Source organism: Typha angustifolia, chromosome 3, assembly GCF_048772165.1.
Source record: "Typha angustifolia cultivar Huaian chromosome 3, ASM4877216v1, whole genome shotgun sequence".
Taxonomy (NCBI): Eukaryota; Viridiplantae; Streptophyta; class Magnoliopsida; order Poales; family Typhaceae; genus Typha; species Typha angustifolia.
Genome location: NC_133241.1, coordinates 7318061 through 7332943, shown reverse-complemented (window position 1 = coordinate 7332943; position 14883 = coordinate 7318061). Strand labels below are relative to the sequence as shown.

The window sequence follows — 14883 nt, the reverse complement described above, 5'->3', positions numbered from 1 at the left end:
GTTTGCATTTATCACCCCATTTTTGGGCAATAATTGAAAATTCACTTATATATAAGGTGTTAAATGAAAACTTTCACCAAAGTTAATTAAATTGGCATTTAGAATCTCAAATTTCAGCAATATTATTTGAACTGCAATTTCAATTATATATGGGGTGCTAAACGAAAGTTCTACCGAAACTAAAGCAATTCGCATTTAGCCAGTATTTGTGCAATATTATTGAATTGAAAATTCACTTATACAATGTGTTAAACGAAAACTTCCGCCAAAATTAATTAAATTCGCATTTAGAACCCCACATTTGAGCAATATTATTGAACTGCAATTTCAATTATAGTGCTAAATGAAAGTTCTACCAAAACTAAAGCAATTTGCATGTAGTGTCCCGTATTCGTGCAATATTATTGAATTAAAAATTCACTTATAAATAAGGTGTTAAATGAAAACTTTCACCAAAGTTCATGAAATTAGCATTTAGAACCTCGTATTCTGCAATATTATTAGACTGGAATTTCAATTATATATAGGGCGTTAAATGAAAATTCTACCAGAACTAAAGCAACTTGCAATTAGCACCCTGTATTTGTGCAATATTATTGAATTGGAAATTCATTAAAAATTGGCATTTAAAACCCCGTGTTTTCTGCAATATAATTTAAATTAAATGAAAATTCTACCAGAACTAAAGAAATTATATTATCACTCAGTGTTTCTGCAATATTATTGAAACCGCAAATTCAATTATACAAAGGATGTTAAACAAAAATTTACCAAAATTAAAGATATTTATATTTAGAACCCAATATTTGTACAATATTATTGGACCGAAAAATTAAAGATATATGGGGTCTCAAATGAAAACTTCACCAGAAAACTTCACCAAAAAAATACATCAGCAAGACATCCATGAAGTTAAACAAAGTACGAAAGCAAATTCAAAACCAAAAAAAAAAAGCCTCCAAAATTATGTAGATCTAACCTTTGAAACAGCTTTACCCATTTTTGATGCAGCTAAACTTACAAATATTGTAGATACCTTTGCACTCATCTGTATTGCCAATTATTTTGCATGGCGTAAAATATTGAATAAGTAAACACTAGTTCAAGTGCCCAACAGTGCAAGATTCACATCTATGAATGCCATCTTAGATGAATGAAAAGAGTCACAGCAAGCAAAGTAAGAAGAAGCATGGTGTACATAGAAACATGCAGACACTAAAATTCATGCTCAAAAGTTCATAGTAGAAATCATTACATCCACCCTGTCAGACCAAGCTTGTCTCCAACATTGTACATCACAAGATTCTTCCATGCAGGGCCAAAGAGGCGCTCGCCTCCTATTGCAAATGTCAGGGCCCATGAAGAAAGAAGCACAGCAAAGAGCAAGAAGCCTACTGCAGATCGCACGACATCTGCACAAACTCTTTCGTTCAGATCAACATGAAACAAAATGTGAAGAACAAAGAAAACAATGAGGCAACAATTAGTAGCAAAAAGACATCGGCTTATTCAAAATATAGTAGCTGAACCAGAAAAAGTGAAAAACTAACATATGAGATCGCATCCACCAAAGAGTTAAAGAAATCTGCGTTAGCATACTTTCCAACATTTTTATCCTCAACTTTTTCAACAGCACAATAGTCAGCACTAGAAACATGACTATCCTATGCACAGCTACAAACAGACTAAGACACATGTCAGACCAAACAGACAGCACATTATGGATGCACTATGAGGTCTCCTTGTTGATACTTTAATCGAGGTCATAAGGTTTTAAACTTGATTATTTCTGTAAAAAAGATGATGTCTCCCAAATCAGTGGATGATAACCTTAAGTGGAGATGAAAGGTAGAAAAGGATCTATGTTACAACCATTTGTGCATACAACTTTAAAATCTTTCTAAAAGATGATTCATTGTTTCTCTCAAGTGCTAACAAAAAATGATAAAGTTTAGCAGTAGCACAAAGACATCCGAATGTACAAGAACCTAAATTGCACTTCCACAATATTCTCCAAATAGGTAGAGTAGAACGATCTTTAATAGGTTGCAATATTCTCTTTTCTTTAAGGTGTCTGATGCAGTTAGACAAGAGATGGGCAAACTTTGAAGCAGCTACAAGGAATTGAACTGGCATCAAATTCAAAGTATAGCAGGATGAAGTTATCTTTCTTCACTCGAGATAAGAAAATAGTAAAGCTGCACAAGGTTTTCTTTCATGCCTTATGAATATGAAAATGCCCACTATCAAGGCAATAGGAACCATGAGGTGGGGATGAAAGACCGAACACTATGATCCTCTATATCCAATTTCATGTCCTCTAAATTTTCTGTATCATCCCCATCAACTTCCTTCCACCATGCTATGCTGCAATTCTGTGCGACAGCTTTCTCTTGAAGCGCATATGTGTCATTGCTATCCCCACTGTCGTATCATCCTTGCAAAACAGGTATAGCTCCTCCTTCCTTCTCAAGCATTTAACCACCCTCCTCCATCCCTCCACATATGAGAACCTACTCCACCTCACTCACTCTATGGCCGTAGAGTAATACTGCCCCATCTGAAATCTGCACAATTATATTGGCCACCCTAAACTTGCCTAAAAGCCAAAACTAGTCCCTTTTTTTAACCAGGTTCGGCAACCTTTCTCTAGTTGTTGTTGATTTTTTTCACTTTGTCATCCTCCCACAGGCCTGCCACACCGGCCCTACCCTTCACGATCTTAATCTCGACTTGTTCTCTATGTAGCTGCAACATTGCCTCCTTGACATGTAGCATGTTATATTCATCCAATATTACCTAGAACTATACTTTTCCTAATTTGTCAAACTATAGAAATAAATATTGGATTCCATCCATGAAATAACCTGTCATCTACCTTCTTCTAAGGCCAACAAAACTTTTCAAGTACTTTTAACCAAATCCGAATTTATCAATGAAAATAATCATCCATAACGCGAAGTGTCTGTCAAGAAGTTAATCTTTCTCCTTAATCTAAATAGACAAAATCCCCCATCCTAAGATATTCCCTGAGGAAATCCAACTTCATCACAGATGGACACTGAATCTGCATTCCATATTGATCTCAATTAAGCATAGCGAAAGAAAAAGATAATCATATAAACGTACCGGAAAAAAAACCTAATTCAAAGGAACTGATGGTAGAAACCGAGACAGACCCAATTGAAGGCAACAATCAAATATCGAACTTTCATATCAGCAACCTTCAAAGTCAAGCCAACAAAACATCAATCAAATCGAAGAGACCAAGAAGGAAAACTCACAAGGGCGAATACGAGCGTAAGAAGAAGGCGAAGAAGAAGCCCTGCTCCAGAGAACGGGCCAGAAGTAGAAGCAGTTGACGGCCCAAAGGAATGGGAGAAGCGCGAAACCCCAAAAGAAGAATCTCCGAGCGTAGTCGACGGACTCCTCAGCCGAGAGCCCAAGCGGCCCGTCCACCGTCGGCCAAGCCACCGAATTGGGATGGATTCCGGCAAAGGCGGGATTCGATCCACCAAGGGGGCGCCTTTCCTCGTCTTCTTGCTCGCCTCTCCCCTCCATAACTCGATCTTTTTCTACAGCTGCGATGGACAAATTCCACGTCTCGAGTTTTCAAGATTGGGTGGTTTCCTACTTGACCGAAGCCAGGGGTACGCATAAAAACGGGAATGATTTGCAAGATAAATCCACTTTATAATTATATTAGCAATCCGTATAACGGTTGACTCGTCGAGCTTTTGCAATTTAATTATATTTAGTTTTTTAATTTGCAATAATAGACCACATAATTAAACTATATACACTCTACTATAATAAAATGTATTATATGCATTCGATACTATATGTTAAATTAAAAAAAATAAATATAATTAAATTGCAACTTATGTATAACTATATAGGAATGATCGACAACATCGAGTCTAAATCATCGGCATACAGTAGTAAAGAGAAAAATCCATTAAATATCACTCCTAATATTTATTGGCAGAATCATACTTTGACTTATCTTGGTACTGCAAAGACCACTTTGTTCTGACTTAATTGTAGTTCATACACTAGTTAAGTAGCTAATTATGACTCATTTCCAGTTAACTAATCCTAGCGCCCAAGGAGACATAAGCATCTTTTTATCACCAGAAGAAGCTTGTATACAGATACAAAGCTAAAGAGTGGATCTTTATTTAACCGTATAAAAAAAGGTATTATTTATTCATATGTAAGTTAATTGAAGTGCATTATAATATATAATGTGCATTACAATTTTCCAGGTAACTGTAATCACAAGGACCGAAATTGAAGCTAAAAATGAGACAAACAAGCAGCCTTTTGAGCAAGAAGACTGAGCTCTGGATGCAATTTCTTGCACTTTTGAAAGCATTGCTTCTTGGTTCCAGCAATAAGGGAGCAAAGGAGCAACACTGATCAGGGCCAAATGCGATGGAGCTCCAAGATCAAATCCTCTCATAATTTAGCTTTTCCGACTGCCAACATATAGAAGAATTATTAATGTGATACCGCAAGCAGAGGTCAGAAAGTTTAGGATGCAGCTACAGAGGAATTTCTCGACAAATGGAATCCCCAATAGAAGACTGATACTTTTCTGTTTACTTTGACAACGGTCACAATAGAAAACCTCATAATTCAAAGAAAAAGACATGGACAAATGCAATTTTACTATAATTTTGACTTACCATACAGTAATCATATTAAATATGAGTTTGAAGGCTAACGCAAATGCATGTTGCATAGGCTTGGATATATATATATATGTATAGTAGCTACAAGTTTCTGTCATGAAACTGCTCATCATTTTGGAACTCATCAATAGCAGGATTGTAATGCTATAAAATTCTCAACATTTTGACTTTAACTACGAAAAGCATTTTCTGGGTGGTACTTATACCTTAATGAGCATATCAGTTGGCAACCAGGCTGGTGCTGTCGGGATCCCGACCCAGGCAATCTGCAACACAGATGATTGTAAGCAAGACAAAATGAATTACTCAATAAAGGGGAAAAGAAATGAAGATGACACGGGTGTTCATATTTCTGAATTTAGAAAAGTACATCGACCACCGAATACAATCTTGGTTTCTTAATCGATCCAGCAACTCGAAAATGAGATCTAGATATAAAAGTTCATCATATCAAATTTAAGATTAATCTCTAATTTCAGAGAAGAATTTTGATCTTTTTCTTTCTTCACATGCTATGTGTCGAAGAACGAAAAATTGCAATTCTTGTGATCTCTTGAAGAGCTAAGAATCATACTCTTATTTAATAATAGATTTACTTTGAAGAAATACTACTCTCAAATCTTTGCAATAGAGGATTACGAAATGGTAGAAGCAGAAAATATAACAAAGGAGTTACTTACAAGAGCATACTCCCCTGTCTCGAAGATCCGTATGTCCAAGACCTAGAAGTACAGGAAAAACAACTAAGCAACAACGTACAAGAAAGATTCATAAGAACAAATTGAAAGAGATTGGAAATTACCTCTCCACGATCTTCATAAATATAGTCTAAGCCTTTGTAATAAGGTGGATGGTCCACAGATAAATACTGGAAACATAATAGACACACCCAGACATGTGTTTAAAATTTAAACCACAAATTTACTCAAAGCTAACTTAGAATTAAAAATCAAAGCAATGGCAAGAAAGGTTGTGACCAAGAAGTAATTTTTGCATAATTTAAGCCTACTAATTTCAAAATTTTATGTGAAATTTATAAAGATTCAATTAGAGAGAAGGAGATTAAGGTAAGCTCACATTGATGCTATTCAGGTACTTCTCTTTGTCCACACGTACAATTTGCCCTTTCTTCACTGTCAAATAAGCAAAAGTTAAAGCGATTCGACAAGTCTTATCAAACCATTCGATTTCGTCATGGATTTAGGGATAGAGGGGTGGAACTTACTGGAGTAGACGGGCTTCTTGGGGAGAGTGGAGGTGGATCTGGTGGAGGAAGACGAGGTCGCCGCCGCAGCCGTGGCGGAGGCGCCGCTCGCCGAGGACTTCTCCTTCTCTGGCTCGGAAGAGCTCGCCACCGCGTTGATCCGTGGAGCTAGTGTTCGAGGCCGCCTCCAAAATGCCGTCGTATTCTTGGAAGCGAAGAGAGAGAGAAGAGGGGACGAGCGGGAGACGAGAGAAGCCATGGGGATGGGATTTTGGATTCGTCTTGTGGTCTCCCTACCGCCATTTCGAGATAAAGTGTTTTTTTGCAAATAACCACCTATACTTTAGTCTTGTTACAAAAAACCACCAACATTTCCTAAATTTATGAATCACGACTCCTGGTTCTTTGGCTATGTTTGTCAATAATCTCTTCTTTTTTTAATGAATATACCCCTCCCCAGTCCCTCCCTGTCTATATATTTTTTATGGGTCTTTTTGCAAAAATACCGATAAAAGAAGGAGTTCTGTCGCAATAAATCTGAAACATAGGTGGTTACCTAGCAAAAAGAACTCAGCATTCAACTCCTGCTATAAGAGATAAGCTAAATAGAGATGCAATAGCCCATAATTATATAAATAGCTGTGGATTAAAAATCAGACCCCTTGTTTCATCATCATATTGTGTGAAAAAAGAAGCTTCTTTCTATACAGAATTGCAGAAGTATGATCTTAGAATAACAACAATAACGGCGGGAAACACTTTGATAGTTACAAGTCATCGCTGATTATGATTTCAGTATTAGCACATATCGGTATCTGATTCTGATAACCTGCCAACAGTGCTCCCTGATTGAGATAAACATTTCCATCGATACTTCTCACAATGCGTTTTCCTATAGTCTTCTTGGAGAGCCATAAGGACTTTGCGCCTTTAACTGGGTGATTTCAAGCAGCGGGTCTGCTGAAGTGTTGCTTGGTCTCATGGGATAGAGTGCATAATTGATAGGACTGTAGTTGATTGCTCCAGCTGAGTATGCTGGATGAGGAGGAGAAGGTAAGCAACTCCAATTAGATTGCCCGAACTGCCGTGTTGGACTAGAGCAAGGTGAAACAGGTAGAGACAAGTTCGCTCTCATGTTCATTTGATGACTGCATTAAAATTGTAATTTGTTAGTCGATGCAGATTGAGAAGTTTGATTCGCTTACTGTGGAATGTGAAGAAGCATACTTGGGGTTTCTATGGGTTGAAATAAGTGAAGAGGGAAATCTGGATAAATCTCGCATGCCAATTTCTCTCTCTCTTAAAGGAGAAATACTTCTGTTGATTGAAAGATCTGCGTTGCTCTGCAAATGAATCAGCAGCAATGGTGAGATAGTGAAGGTAATGCTAAAAGAAAACAGCTGATTTACTAACGACATTCAAACTTCAACAGTTTCAAAGATGCTTTTGAATTGAAGAAAAGCAGCAAATATATGAGAGAAAATGATTATGCAAGTGATATCTAGTAATACCCTGAAATATTCTCAAGTTGAATATGATGCCTTTCTGATCCATTGCAGGATACAATCTCACTTATTTTACAAGGAAAATATGCCCACTGTTGATTTTGGTAAAAATTATGTAGAAATCCTAAACCCCTTCCATATATATTCTTGATAGCTCCTACTCTTTCCTTAGTGTACTATCTGAGCTAACCATCGAGTGAATTTTAGATTTAACTGCTTGACATTCCATAGGAAGTAAGAAAAAGAGATGAATGACTAAGAAATATGAGGTTCTTTTAAGTTGGTATCACGAAGATTTGTAGCTCTAGAAAAGTATACCATCAGACGACTTCCATCTAAGGAAGAAGGAAACATATCACTGACCATAGACTTTGTAGATTTTATCGCTGCTTGGTCTCGAACAAAAGGGTGGTCCATCAATTGAGCTGCCGTTGGACGAGCTGCTGGGTCACGTTGCAAGCAAAGCTTTAGAAAATTTTTCCCTTCAGCAGAAAGATGGTCTGGGATCTCAGGTATATCTTTACTATTCCCAATTTTAAATATTGCAGCAACCTGTGAAATCCAAAATTAAAGAAATAAAAATAGAAGTGTTAGGGTAATCAAGGAATATTAGAGAAAATGAGTGAAGTTGTAAATTGTATGTGAGACCAAATGTGGAAGATGCATGTTGGATAAGATTATGTTCTCAGGAAAATACTACACAAATCAATTACTCACCCCTTCAAACTGACTCCAAGGAGGTTTGGAGGTTGCCATCTCAAGAATTGTGCATCCAAGGCTCCATATATCAACTGAAAGATTGTAGCCACTGGCATTCATGATAACCTGAAAAATATTCATAAATGCAAAAGCAAGAATTGGTAAAAGTATACATGAAAGAAGAAGATGCAGGAGGTATCGGCCATAATAGCTAACCTCAGGAGCCATCCAGTAGGGGCTTCCCTTGAACGAGCGTATCGAACTGTAATACGTTATCTGTTTCACAAGAAGAAAGATTAACAGTTGAACAAAGGTACAAATAAGAAGAAAAAAAAAAGCCCAGAATGAAACTCTCATAAACAGATTGTACTTTGCAAACTAATGATCCTGAGAGAAGATAAGCATGATCATTTCCTCATACAGGAAATCAGGCGACATCTTATACTGTGTGACTAAACTTGAAGTCATATGTTCTGTTTATTCACCCTAAAGTATATTCACTCTTATCTGTGAGACTCCTTTTATCAAAAGGCTTAAATACTGTTGTTCAATATCAGAGGATAATAAAAAATTATTCATAAAATATGTGGCCTTAGATTAAAATGACTGGTAGAAAAGGATTCCAAGCATAGATAGAATAAGGCATGCTGGTTATGGCTATGTATGCAAGCGCATTTAGGATTTAGATTAATTTTCAGAAAATCAACTCACTTCCACCTATAGGTTCTTCTACAAGACTTTTTCCAATATAAAAGAACTTACAGGAAAGATTATCATTCTATAAATCAAGTACCATACATGTTTAGCCATGCCAAAATCAGCAAGCTTGATTTCACCAGTAGGATCTACAAGTATGTTTGCCCCTTTAATATCCCTATTAGATAAAACAGCCATTTCAATTGTCAGAGAAGTAGTTGACATTGGCAATATTTCTTCCAAATAGATAGGTCACTGAAAATTAGAAAATACTTAGATTTCAAGTACCTGTGTACAGTGTTTCTGCCATGTAAGTAGGCAAGCCCAGAAAGAATTTGAAAAGTGTAATTGCGGATAACAGATTCTCTGAAAGGACCGTACTCTTGAAGCAACTTATGAATTGAACCCCCAGAGACATATTCAAGATAAACTGAGAGTGCGCCATCCACCTGTATAGGAAATAACAAATTACAAGATGTTCACATGCTTCTAACCTAGTTTTTTTAATATATATATATATATATATATATATATATAATTAAAATAAATAAAATAAAATAAAAAAAAACCTAGATTCACAATTGTTCATCCAATAGCTGTTATGTCACTGAAAACGCCAATTTGGGTCTTAATTAATTCAGACTTCTAGTCTGCCAGGAAACTACTGAGATGCATAAATTTCATCAGGCTACCAATGTAATAAGACAAAAATGCTATAAATTGCAAGGTTTTTTCTATAGAGAAGTAAATTCACTTGATTTGAGCTTACCAGTTCACTGCCATGGTATCGCACGATGTTTGGATGTGAAAGATGACTAAGCAAAGTTATTTCCTGGCCACAAGAAAGAATCTCGACTTAATAATATGATGACGAGTAGTTCTGATGCAAATTCAGAAGATTATGTCCCTTATGGACAAAAAGTTAAAAGCAGTTCAGAAATGGTAACATACATGCTGACTTATAAACTAAACAAGTCTAGAAGATTGCCTGGCTTAGTTGCTTGAGGCATTCTTTTGAATTTGCATCATCAGATATAACGTTGACCTCTTTAATTGCACACATTTGCCCATTTTCACTGCAGTATACACATTACAAAGATAAGTCCTAGAAACATTCTGCAGTCTGAGAAAGGGAATAAAGAAAATTACAAAAGAGAATCTTTTCGATTTGCCGACCATATGGATGATGGGAGAAAGGATCCAAGTACCTGTTAAATCCAAGATATACATGACCAAATGTTCCCCTGCCTAATAATTTTCCTTTCTTCCATTGTGATTGAAGAGAACACGACGAAGAGCTGGGAGGAAAAGGCAGGGGATGAGGCGGGCTTCTCATACCATCCTGCCTTCGAGTTGGGGAACCTGGTGGACACAAACTAAATTCTCTCAGACGCACAGGAGAGGATGGAAAATGTTGCTCTCTTGGGCCAGGGGAAATGCATGTTGCTCTTGGACTAACTGTTGTCTCTTTTGAAGGTTGGCCATTGCAGCAAGTAGTTCCACTGGTGGAAGGACCAAAACCATGTACTTGTATATCTTTTCTTGGGTATGTTGACACTTCCGGGCATCTAGAAAGCGGAAGAATAGGATTACATAAGAAAGCTTCAGCAATACGATGAATCTTCTGTGGATCAGATTGTAGATTTCTGCCCCTTGGCATGTTGATTGTCTCCGAGTATCTACACAGTTCAGATAAGAAACAATGGAAACTTCATCAGATTAGGAGATTTATATTTGAATATTCCTGTCAAGAAGAATCATAATGTTACTAACTTCCTCGTGGATTCTAAATCTTAAAAACAATTCCAAACCAAGTCTAATGTTCTAAATAGTTTATTCTCGTAACTGCTTCAGGCCTTTCTCAGCAAACATAATTTCAACTACCACAAATCCATGGAGGTCAACTAAAACAGACGTTCCATTCCCTTCCGCTGTTGAATTCTTAAACTCTGGGACCTAATTTTGCATAAACGAATAAGTGGAGAGGCCAATTGAGAAGGTGGAGTAACCACAGCAAACAATTCAGGTTTATAATTTAATACCTAAAAACAAATGTTTTCTTTTTTGAGTATTGGGCACAAATCATTACCATCAACGGCATGACCACTGCAACAATTCATTAATTAACTCATCAAGATCCCACGTTTACACAACAATTAGCAAAAAAATCCAGTCAAATTAACCGCATACCTGTGGAACCCAAAGTCCACCATCTCCTCCGAGGACCCCGAGGAACTAACACTCCCCGATGCCGACCCGGTCGTCGCCGCCGTGGTGGCGTTCTCATGAGGAATCGTCGGCAGAGGGGACGACACAGACGAAGGCCGGGGGAGCGGGTGGCCGTGGACGAACGCCGGGCCCGGCAACCCGCCGCCGCGGCCGGTGAAGATCGGAGAAGGGTCCCTGCTCTTCCTATGCACAAGATTCTCATCAAAGCTACTAGCTTTTTCCTTCCATACCTCCTTTCCATGCCTCGGGGTCACCGTCTCCTCCTCCGCCTTGGTTTTGGAGCTGGATTTCGACTTCCTCTTCCACCAAGACGGCATTTTTAGAGAGGGAGAGAGAGAGAAAGAGAAGAAGAGAGGGATTTGGGTGGGTCTGAGAAGAGAAGAGTTTGGTGGAATTTGGAGGAGGAGAAAGAAGGTGAAGTGGGTGACAGCTCAGCAGACGGCCGGCAAGGGTTGGGATTTGGAGGCGCAAAAGGAAAAGGCAGAGAAGATTTTTAAAGCGACTACTACGACGACGGGTCTCACGACCCTTGTCTGGTTGCTGCGGGAAGGGTGCGCGGGGCCCACCACGAGATGGTGTCTGATTGGAGGGTGAGCTTGCGGGTGAGAAGAGGTTCGTTTCGGTGGGAGTGGTGACATGGAAGCCAGGTCGAATCTTCCTCGATCTGGGAGCTTTATTGAGTTCGGGGGGGTGAAAATATCAAGTATGGTGGAAACTGGAGGGAGAGAGAGAGAGAGAGAGAGAGAGGAAAGGAAGGTGGGTGAGGTGGGGAGTTTCTTTTTAACGTTTTCCGAGGGGAAGGGGGGAGAGTGGAAATTAGTAGGCTGGTAGTGGACTTTTTGAGTCTCTGACTATTCTAAAGTCTGCACATCTAAAAACATACTTGGTTTTGAGTGTGATTAATTGCTAGAAACTAGAGTTAAGTAGAGTGACTTTCTTTTCTTATGAAAAAAAAAAAAAAAGGTTAAGAAGAAGAAGTAGAGCTATTTTTAATAGGTTACAAAGTTTCTTTTAGTTTATTTCTTCTAGCAACTAAATATAAAAAAATAAAAAAGTTTTAGAAAATAATAATTCTTTTTCCTCCTACTTTCTAGCGACAACACTCTCTTAGTGTTAATGCATTAATTAAAAAGTATTACTAATTCACCGATTTCTATAACAACCGATTAATTTACTGGGAGTATCAAAAGTTGCTCGTCGAGTGAGTAATTTTTATCGAAAAAAATTATTATCTATGACAATGATTCCACTAATGTAAACGAGAAGGGACATAATTGCGTAAATAAGTTTATAACTCACGTATACGACGTTATAGTATTTGATGCAAAGACGTAGAATGGTTAAAACTTTTAGTATTTTTTTTTAATGTTTCTTAAATAAAAGGTGAAAATAGTTGGTGATCATTTATAGTGTCAATTTAAATGTTATAGAGACATTGAATATATATCTTTAAAATAATATCCATCATCTTTTTTTCTGTTGAACTTCTACCTTTTATTAATACCCACCACCTTTTAATATATATATAGAATATCTAAAATTTAATCAAATATAATCAAATGACTAGTTTACCTCTATAGAAAATGTCATAAAATAACACAAATATCTTAGTTTACCTCTATACAAACCTTCCATTTAGATGAGAAAATTAATAGTTATAATCCAATCAAAAGTTTGAAGGAGCATAGTGATTCCAAAAAGAGTTCCAAGGTGGTGCAAAATTATTTTCATCCAGACTACAAAGGAGTAAAATATACTTCGCCCTAAATTCTAATTGAAGATGATAAAATAGGATTTAAATCTATCAAAATATTAGTATATCTTCTAGAAAGAAGACTATCTTAGTCTTTTTGAAGGGCCATCAATTTAGGAATATTCTATAATTATGATATTCTCCCGAAAAGAAAAGAGAAAGAAGAAGAAGAAGAAGAAGAAGAAGAAGAAATCTAGCAACCTAAACTTTGAAAAGAAGAGTACAAGCATCTAATCCACATCCTTCTATTGGTCTGTTTCACTTGCAAGATAATTTTCTAACTACTCTTGTAATCATTGTTTTAGAGAAGCTAATTGTTCTGCTAATTGATTAGCAGTTCTAGATATTTGAGGTATTTTTATACCTCTTTTTAAGATAATATATTTGATTAATATCTTACGAAAACCCAAGAAAGAGTTTAAAATTGCTATAAATCTTTTACCAACTATTTCACATCAAGTATATAATATATATATATATATATATATCAAAGCAAGAGATTAGGAAGTTCAAATATGAAAAGATTTATTGCCCTACGGCTGGAACTAGGTGCAGTTTATATAAATCTTTCTTGAATAATTTAAAGGAGATTAAGGAAAGTAGATTTGTCTCTAGTAGATTATTAATAAGTTAATGAAAGTATGATGATTAATTAATTAGTTAATTATATGCAGTTGATGAGAAATCTCAATCTATGAGTTCTCATGCATCAAAAGATTCTTCTCTTTTGGATGTCGGTCTTGACCTAAAAGACTAAGCTCTTCAATGGTTGGGCCGACGAAGTTTGTATATTATATTTTGTTAAGAATCATGTTTGATTTTATGGTTTGAACTCTATATTTTTATCGTTTGTATATTACTTCGTACTCGTGGTAAAGAAAGAATAGAAATTTATTGGCGATCGCGGACTTATTTAGTAAGGGTGATGATTTTTAACCGACAAAATAGCACGGCATGAATCTTAAGACCTGAAATGAGTTTAGGTTGAAATTACTCGGGTCCTAGGTTGAACGACTTAAATTGATTAGTAAATGGGTATATTTATATTTGTTAATTCAACTAGTTTGAATTTTACCCGTTTATAACCGCTAATTATTTATGACCTGATAACCTAATTATATTTCTAATAATCCATCCATAACTCATTTATGACTTAAATAACTTATTTATAATCTAAATAATTGATTTAAAACCCAATTAAATAATGAAAATTTGAATAATTCATGTAAGTCTAAATCTATCTCATTTACCGCTTTTAATAAATAAGTCATACTTGTGTTTGATATTCCAACTAGTTTAACAAACAAATTATACCAGTATCAACGTAAACTCCGCCGGACTCGACCCGGTTGTCGTCCGAACAATTAGTTGACCTAATCAAACTAAATACTAAAATCTTTACGTTTTCTAATTCCTTTTTTATATCCAGTGGTTGGAGATAACACCACCACCATTGGTGATTGAGATTGAGATTGAGATTGAGATTGAGATTGAGATTGAGATTGAGATACTTTAAAAAAGGAGGCTTACTTTCTAACTGGCTATAAAAATTATGGCCATGGATGAGAGGCCAAGTGGGTCTAATTTGCAAAACAAAAACAAAAAAAGTTTTATGCGGCTTTGCCAACCCAAAAAGGAAGAAAAAGTGCAAACGCGGACGGGTAGGGCCCATCAATGACGCCTTAATCTAATCCAACGAGTGACGTGAGCTTCTGTCATACGTGGCCCCACTCTTAATTAACCACGTTTTACACTAAGATTCCCGGTAGGTCGATTAGGGTGCACCGTTGATCCCGTTACCAACCTACGCGTATCAACCCACACGGTATCCCCACTCTTATTACTGTGTCGATCAAAACTGTCTACCGATCACAATCAGGCCAAAAATAAGGTACTATGATTACGTCGCATGCGACTGTTATCGTCTAATGCGTGCGATCGATGTATTAATACGTGTTCACATGGATGGATCGACGAAAATAAGTTAGATATTATGAGCATACTAAATGCACTCTTGACCTAAGAATACCACATAAATTAGTTAAAATAAATTATGAAAAAATTGCCCATGGTGTTATTATCCTAATTAATCTTGGATAC

General features: G+C 36.6%; 3 protein-coding genes across 3 annotated transcripts; all 3 read right to left on the bottom strand.

Moving 5' to 3' along the window:
- Window positions 1–1130: 1130 nt before the first annotated feature.
- Window positions 1131–3641, bottom strand: LOC140758423 (probable gamma-secretase subunit PEN-2). Its single transcript, XM_073094581.1, has 2 exons — window positions 3285–3641; window positions 1131–1412 (listed from the first exon to the last, which is right to left on the bottom strand). Exons 1-2 carry the CDS (start codon window positions 3559–3561, stop codon window positions 1252–1254), a joined length of 438 nt encoding a protein of 145 aa, XP_072950682.1. The 5' UTR covers window positions 3562–3641; the 3' UTR covers window positions 1131–1251.
- A 576-nt stretch (window positions 3642–4217) lies between these two features.
- LOC140758422 (NAD(P)H-quinone oxidoreductase subunit O, chloroplastic) lies at window positions 4218–6200 on the bottom strand. Its single transcript, XM_073094580.1, has 6 exons — window positions 5923–6200; window positions 5775–5830; window positions 5500–5565; window positions 5378–5419; window positions 4904–4963; window positions 4218–4481 (listed from the first exon to the last, which is right to left on the bottom strand). Exons 1-6 carry the CDS (start codon window positions 6158–6160, stop codon window positions 4452–4454), a joined length of 492 nt encoding a protein of 163 aa, XP_072950681.1. The 5' UTR covers window positions 6161–6200; the 3' UTR covers window positions 4218–4451.
- Window positions 6201–6507: 307 nt separating this feature from the next.
- LOC140780198 (mitogen-activated protein kinase kinase kinase 3-like) lies at window positions 6508–11613 on the bottom strand. Its single transcript, XM_073125606.1, has 11 exons — window positions 10992–11613; window positions 10010–10480; window positions 9790–9877; window positions 9571–9633; window positions 9090–9250; window positions 8904–8979; window positions 8322–8381; window positions 8124–8231; window positions 7770–7958; window positions 7129–7244; window positions 6508–7049 (listed from the first exon to the last, which is right to left on the bottom strand). Exons 1-11 carry the CDS (start codon window positions 11345–11347, stop codon window positions 6794–6796), a joined length of 1944 nt encoding a protein of 647 aa, XP_072981707.1. The 5' UTR covers window positions 11348–11613; the 3' UTR covers window positions 6508–6793.
- Between the last annotated feature and the right edge of the window lie 3270 nt (window positions 11614–14883).

What these genes read in the sequence shown, in the direction of transcription:
- LOC140758423 (XM_073094581.1), bottom strand. Translation starts at nt 3,561, where the DNA reads ATGGAGGGGAGAGGCGAGCAAGAAGACGAGGAAAGGCGCCCCCTTGGT. An exon ending in TTACGCTCGTATTCGCCCTT is followed by an intron (nt 1,413 to 3,284) that starts GTGAGTTTTCCT and finishes GAGTTTGTGCAG; the next exon opens with ATGTCGTGCGATCTGCAGTA.
- LOC140758422 (XM_073094580.1), bottom strand. Translation starts at nt 6,160, where the DNA reads ATGGCTTCTCTCGTCTCCCGCTCGTCCCCTCTTCTCTCTCTCTTCGCT. An exon ending in CAAGAAGCCCGTCTACTCCA is followed by an intron (nt 5,831 to 5,922) that starts GTAAGTTCCACC and finishes CTTATTTGACAG; the next exon opens with TGAAGAAAGGGCAAATTGTA. An exon ending in CAACTGATATGCTCATTAAG is followed by an intron (nt 4,482 to 4,903) that starts GTATAAGTACCA and finishes ATATGTTGGCAG; the next exon opens with TCGGAAAAGCTAAATTATGA.
- LOC140780198 (XM_073125606.1), bottom strand. Translation starts at nt 11,347, where the DNA reads ATGCCGTCTTGGTGGAAGAGGAAGTCGAAATCCAGCTCCAAAACCAAG. An exon ending in GTGGACTTTGGGTTCCACAG is followed by an intron (nt 10,481 to 10,991) that starts GTATGCGGTTAA and finishes TGAACTGTGTAG; the next exon opens with ATACTCGGAGACAATCAACA. An exon ending in TAAAATCTACAAAGTCTATG is followed by an intron (nt 7,245 to 7,769) that starts GTCAGTGATATG and finishes ATTCATTTGCAG; the next exon opens with AGCAACGCAGATCTTTCAAT.